This window comes from Stigmatopora argus, chromosome 9, assembly GCF_051989625.1.
Source record: "Stigmatopora argus isolate UIUO_Sarg chromosome 9, RoL_Sarg_1.0, whole genome shotgun sequence".
Classification (NCBI taxonomy): Eukaryota; Metazoa; Chordata; class Actinopteri; order Syngnathiformes; family Syngnathidae; genus Stigmatopora; species Stigmatopora argus.
This window is the reverse complement of record NC_135395.1, coordinates 5,907,473-5,914,409: the sequence shown is the minus strand read 5'-3', so window position 1 is coordinate 5,914,409 and position 6,937 is coordinate 5,907,473. Positions and strand designations below refer to the sequence as shown.

Genomic DNA, 6,937 nt, shown 5'->3' with positions numbered 1-6,937 from the left:
CGCTAGAGGCCGAGTCTGGGTGAGACTGGGCCGCATCAGGATTTCCACAAGAAAAGCGCTGATAAAACATTCCAACGTTATCAAATATCTTTATTTTTTAACAAAAAAAGATGAATAAAAAATCAATCAATCAGTAATACAAAAATAAAATAATAATAATGAGCATACAGTAGATATACACTGGCTAGCTAAGTAGAGAAAATGAATTATTTTTATTCCGTTTCAAATGTCTGTATTAACAGCTCTTTAACTTTCTGAACTTGAATGTAACATTGAACATGAAATATTCTGAACACGACTTCTCTTGCCTACTCCTTGCTGCTAGAGACCTGGCAGCACTTCTCACATAGCTGAGTCACATTTGGCTTGAGGGAGGAAGCAGTGGAGATCCTCAGTAGAGCTTGAAGATGCTCATCAGTAAGTCTGGACCTGTACTTGGACTTATTGAAGTTCAAGGTGGAGAAGAGCTTCTAACACAAGTATGTGCTCCCAAAAAGGCACATGGTCCGCTTGAACCTTCGGGAAAGTTCAGGGAAGCTGGGGGTCAACTCTCTCAAAAATTGCCCAAGCTTGTCTGCTTCTCCACTCACCTCCCTGAACTTGGCTTTGAGTGAAGAGTTGCACTGCAGGTCAATGAGCTCCATTTGAAGCTCAGGAGGGGCATCTTGCACATCAAAGGAGAATGGGTCCGCAAAAATGTGAAATGTGGCTTTGTGTGTCTTGAAGTCTGCAAATCTGTGATCAAATTCCTCCTGTAGCTTCGAAATGGCCTCAACATACTTCTCACCACTGAATGGTGTGCCTGCATCCACGAGAGCCTTGCATGCTGGGAAATGGCAAAGGTTTGTCTGAGAGAGCTGGGCTTTCCATAACACAAGTTTAGTGCAGAATGCTCTCATGTTGTCATAGGCAGCACTGACAAGTTGCCCCTGGCCTTGTAGCTTCTTGTTCAGTACATTAAGCTCATGTGTGATATCAACAAGAAAAGCCAAGTCCATGAGCCATTTGGGATCACTTAGCACAGAAACAGCAACCCCGTCTATCTCCATGAAGTCTTTTACTTCTGCTCTCAACTCAAAAAATCTCTTCAACACATTTCCCCTGCTGAGCCAACGTACCTCAGTGAAGTAGAGCACATCCCCATATTCTGACTCCATTTCCTCTAAAAAAGCACGGAACCTTCTGTGCTTTAAGCCCCTGGATCTGATTTGGTTGATGCATTTCACAACGACAGACATCACATTGTCAAACTTCAGGCATCTGCTGCAAAGGGCCTGCTGATGGATAATGCAGTGCAGAGCTATGGCCTCCTCCACACCGTCCTCTTCCAGTTTTTTTGAACAAGTGCTACCAGTCCATTCTTCCTCCCTGTCATTGATGGGGCTCCATCGGTTGTTATTCCAACAAAGCTCTTCCATGGCAAACCGGCATTCTTAATGGCATCACACAGCTGGTGAAATATTTCCTTAGCGGTGGTCTGGCCATGCATTGGAATTACTGTGAGCAACTCCTCCATCACTTCAAAATTGTCATCAACACCACGGATATATATTGCGAGCTGGGCAGTGTCTGTGATGTCTGTGGTCTCATCAAGAGCCACTGAATATACACTGAAACATTGTGCTTTCTCACACAGTTGATCATAAATGTCACTTGACAGGTGAGAAATACGCTCTGCCACGGTGTTGGCAGAAAGGCTGATGTGGTTGAACTGACTTTTCTTTTCTGGACAGACAATATTTGCAGCCTGTAATATGCACTTTTTGATAAATTCACCTTCTGTGAATGGCTTTCCTGCTTTAGCAATCAACTCACAAACGGCGTAGCTAGCTTCGACTGCTGCATTACTGTCTTTGGTAGCCTTCTTGAAGAAATCCTGTTGCCTCAGAAGACATGTTTTAAGACTAAAAAATCCCCAATTTTTAAAAATGTATTTGTATGTTTTAATGATTAAAACATACAAATACATTTTTAAAAATTGGGGATTTTTTATACATGCATTCATTTTCTGAACGGCTTATCCCTACAAGGCCCGGAGGGGGGTGCTGGAGCCTATCCCAGCTAGCTACAGGCACCAGGGGGGAACATCCTGAATCGTTAGCCAGCCAATCGCAGAGCACAAGGGGATGGACAACAATTTACTCTCGCACTCATACCCAATGTTCCCTCTAATTTTTTGTTTGTCTGGGCAGAAAGACAACCTCCCTGAGCACACTGAGTACCGGTGTGAGCAACATCACCATTGCTCGCTATGGGCACACACCAGAATCACACCTGCCATAACCAGGTGTATGTCTACTACACATAAATGATTTAGTAATAATAAAATGTAATGATTAATATCTATGAATGGGCGGCCCGGCGGATGAGTGGTTCGCACGTCGGCCTCACAGCTAAAAAATAAAAAATAAAAAAATAAATAAATAATTGGGATTTTATTTTGTGCGCCGTGCTCCATATGATTTGCTGTGCGCAGAGAAGACGAGAGTAGTGTGAAATTGCGCACGCGCGCATCTTAGCCGGAACATTGCTCATACCTAATGGCAATTTAGAGTGTTGAACCAGTCTATTATATGCATGTTTTGGGATGTGGGAGGAAACCAGGGTATCTACAGAAAACCCATGCAAATTCCACACGGTAAAGTCCGAACCCAGGATAAAACCCTCAATCTCAGCACAACGAGTCTGACGCGCTACCCACTCGCCCACCGAATAAATTTTCAAGCAGAAATTCATCGTGGGCAGCCGTGGTTATCTGTAGCGCATCGGCCTCACAGTGGTGATCCTGGGTTCGAATCCAGGTCAATCCACCTGTGTAGTTTGCATGTTCTCCCCGGGCCTGCGTGGGTTTTCTCCGGGTACTCCAGTACTTATTGAAGATGATGGCCAGCTGACTTCAGGCCAGAGGCGGGGGACACCCTGAATTGGTGGCCAGCCAATCGCAGGGCACAGGTAGAGAAACAACCATTCACGCTCACGCTCAGACCTAGGGGCAATTTAGATTGTCCAATCAGCCTACCATGCATGTCTTTGGAATGTGAGAGGAAACCCACGCAGGCCCAGGGAGAACATGCAAACTCCACACAGGTGGACCGACCTGGATTTGAACCCAGGTCCCTTACAGAGAGGTTGACGCGCTAACCACTGACGCGCCAGGCCGATCACGTGACTTTGCACCGTGACAAAACTTCGCCCAAGAACTAGGCGCATGCGCGGTTGAGTTGGAGGACCCGTCTCTAGAAAAAATGGGTTTTTTTGCCGAAAAACTTTAGTTTTGAGAGGTGGGAGCGTGACATTTTGACGTAGAAGACTAAATCCTACTGTGTGTAAATTGTTGGAACACTTCGGGGTTTGAACAGTGTGACTCGGGTGCAAGATGAGCAAACCTGTGTTTCGGTTCCGCTCGAAGTGAGACCTCTTCTATTGCTGTCCATCTCAGCTGCGCGTCACAGGGAATTTCCCAAAGGGAAGCAAAATCAGTCTTTAGTATACCGACAACTATTTTTCTGACTTTTGCTATTTTAAAACTAGAAAGGCGAGTGGGTGGCATCTGCCGGTTCGACTCGTCTCTCCTGGAAACATTTGACTTTGGAGCTTTGCGTCACGTCGCGGAAACCGACGACGGCGGCGACGTCACGCGGCCGTAAATGGCGACGCCGCTCGTGTCGATTCCTCCAAATAAAGTGGCAAACTGAGCCGAATCAACTCGGAAGGTAAGACTCGAGCACGAGCAGTGAATCTCGCGGAGGGAAGGCTCGTGTACACGACGACGAAACTCGGCTTGTGTGCTTGTCAAGTGTCGCGCTTGTCCTTTTGTTGTGTACTTCCTTATCGGCGCTACTTTCCATCTCAAACTTGGCCGCTTCAACATGTGCTGCTACGTCCAGAATAACAAAATATATATAAACAAAAACTTTTATACACGCGGTAAAGAACTTATTGAATATGATGGACAGTAATTTGGCGCATTTTTTTTTATCATTTTATTTTTTTTCTTCAGGTACGACATCTTACACCCCCTTCCTCCTTTCTGCGGAAAAGTTGTTTTGGTGAATGGTCCAAACATTTTACTTCTGGGGGTGAATATAAAATTATAAGATGAAATTTAACATCTTGACTTCCTTCGAAGAGGTTTATAAACAACTTAGCGAAAACTCGTTTCGAGAATGGCTAGCATTGTTTGCCTTTCCTCCCACATAGTCATTTAATTTTGATTTATACTTCATGATTACCGCCCCCTATAAAGTGTATCCAGCGTGTACTGAAAGTAAATATTCCTATATTCACGCGGTTTCTGTATTTACTTTACTTTTTGCTCGCACTTGTTGTTTTCGCCTCGTGAATTTGAAATTTCAGTGACTAGAAAAAGTAGAAACCGGATGTTCTATATTCGCTTGACAAGTGACATACACGCACTTCGACTGCGTTTTGTCATTAAACCCTTCTCGTTGCCAAATGCTCTTACTATTTTCTTAATTTTGCTACAAATTGAAGTTCCAGTACCCTGAAAAAGTTCCAATCTAGTAACGACTTAACACGATTTTAATGTCGTCATTTTTCGACGTTTCAAACAAAGCAATATAAAAATTAGCATCAAAGCTGCTTATTTCATAACATTATTATTTTAATCTTGTAATATATTACAATTTCAGTCTCTAATGGCGACAATATATGACTTTCCCCCGATTTACTTCATGCTCCTAATTTTACGACAAAAGTAGTTTTGTTTGGATACAGACCTTACGTCGCCAAAATGAAAACAAACATTTTTGTTTCACGCAATGTAAAAATAAGCAACAAAACGACCTCATGATTATTTTCATCCTGTAATGTTACAATGTGTGCCTGAATTCTTGTAATATTACGATTTTAATCTTTAATATTTGCATTTTATGAATTTTCCTCCTCGTTTATTTGTATTTCCTAATATTTGGACAAAAGCAGTTTTGTTTTGATACAGATCTTATGGCCAAAGTTAAATGAACAACTTCGGATTCACTCAACATCAATAAAAAGGCAACAAAATGACTTTAATCTCATGTTATGATTTTAATCCTCTAATAGTGTTTCCAAAACGCTATGCCTTGGGAAGTTACAAGTCATAAAGCTGTCAGGCTCTTTAACAAAAAATGGCTGTGTTAAGACCTACTGTATACATGCATGTATATATGTGCTTATGTATGTGTATGTATGTATATATGTGCTTATATATATGTATGTATATATGTATGTATATGTATATATATATATGTACACGTATATGTATATATGTGTGTATATGTATATACGCTTATTTATTTATATATTTTCATTTATTTTATTTAATAACTTACTTATTACCTATCTATTTATGTCTAAAATGCCTTTCCTATTTCTGCATCCTCACCCTCTTGCTACTGTGACAACGAAATTTCCCGAATACGGGATGAATAAAGTTATCCAATAAATTGTAATACCTCGCTCGCCGCCGGATCACCGGCCGACGACGCGGACACGGGCTGGCAAAGACCCGGCCGACGCCTTGGGTAGGGGCCGCCGAAGCCCGCATTTCTTAAAAAAAATCCTCCTTCGGTATTACTTGTCTAATTCGCCGAAATTTGAAGCAGCGACATTTGAGGGATTACTGTATGTCTGTATGTATGTATGTTGAATAAAGTTATCCAATCCAATCCAATGTCCTCTGGCAGCCTCTGAGTAAAGCTGGATTGGACGTGTATTGTCGTTAATAATGGCAGCCATTGATTTAATACTTAAAAATACATATGGAAAAAACCCATTTTTTCACCCAATTGTGATCTACCATAAATGACATGATCGGGCCTGTTTTCCAATCTGATGATTGAATTTGAGGCTTCACTATGAGATAAAATAAAATGTCAAGCTCACTTTAATAGAACAAGAAATAACTGATTTTTTTTGCTCAATCAAATGACTTGATTCCTCACACAAGTTATAACGGGTGATGAGCCCATCCTCAAAATTGCAATATTATTTTGAACAAAAAATAAGCCTCACTTGTATTTTTTTCTCCTTACTTTTTCAGGCACTATGGCGGGCGATGAGCACTTCCTTCCTGTCAGCAATCAGGTGCGCGTGCGTAGGCGTGCTGCAGGCAAGTTAATGCCGCCTTGCGATGCTGTTTTTTTTCTAAAAATATGTTTAAAATGTTTGCGGCAGATCCTTGACACACTGATCATGGACCCTGCGTGGGACTTCCCACAATTCCCTGCACTCCATTCGCACTCGACGTCCCTGACAACAGGTGATGGGTGTCTCCCTAATGAATTGACTACTTTGTTCATTTTCACAGTCAACATCAAATCATTGAAGCTTCAACATAAGTGTAAACTTTTTAGTTGATTTATGAGAAAAATAAAACAATTCCACTGGAATCCGTTCATTAGGACAACAAATACGATATAATGTCCTATTATTTATAACCTTTTTTTTTTAAATATTTGTTTTAATTATGTGTATATTTTTCCAGTTTTGATATTTTTTTCCCCATTTCATTTACTCTTCATATTGTGGGGAAGAGTTTATATATTAATTGTTATTTATTTATTTTTCCCATTCGTTTTTAGGGGACGGACCCTTCCTGCATATCCTGGAACAACCCAAACAAGTACGTTAGGATTTCCACAAACAATTATTTTGATAGTCAATTAACCGCCGATTAATCGATAGGTGGGTAATTTAAGCTAAGACACAGATTTCTGAGTGGTGGCCTGCCGCATCATTTTGTCATTTTGTGCAGTTCGATAAAATAATGTGTGTTGGCTTCATGTTTTATGAGAAAAGTCAAATGAAGCTTATAAATCTAGAGAGAATATTAACAGTTTTTCCCTTTTAAAAACTAATGAAATAAATAGACATTTTTACTTACAAAAATGTTATATTTAGTTCTTTTGTTTGTAGTTCAAAAATCATTTTTAAA

General features: G+C 40.8%; 1 protein-coding gene across 5 annotated transcripts in view; it reads left to right on the top strand.

The window, feature by feature from the left end:
- The first annotated feature begins 3,164 nt into the window (after positions 1-3,164).
- Positions 3,165-6,937, top strand: part of nfkb1 (nuclear factor of kappa light polypeptide gene enhancer in B-cells 1) — a 21,150-nt gene continuing 17,377 nt past the window's right edge. For 2 of the 5 annotated variants that reach the window (XM_077609129.1, XM_077609134.1), the window contains exons 1-4: positions 3,216-3,713; positions 6,044-6,112; positions 6,178-6,262; positions 6,585-6,625. In XM_077609129.1, coding sequence (XP_077465255.1) covers positions 6,059-6,112; positions 6,178-6,262; positions 6,585-6,625 — 180 coding nt within the window. In that variant the 5' untranslated portion in view covers positions 3,216-3,713; positions 6,044-6,058. Of the gene's footprint in view, positions 3,714-4,029; positions 4,050-6,043; positions 6,113-6,177; positions 6,263-6,584; positions 6,626-6,937 lie in introns of those variants that run through there. The other 3 variants (XM_077609130.1, XM_077609131.1, XM_077609132.1) reach the window with 3 other exon arrangements.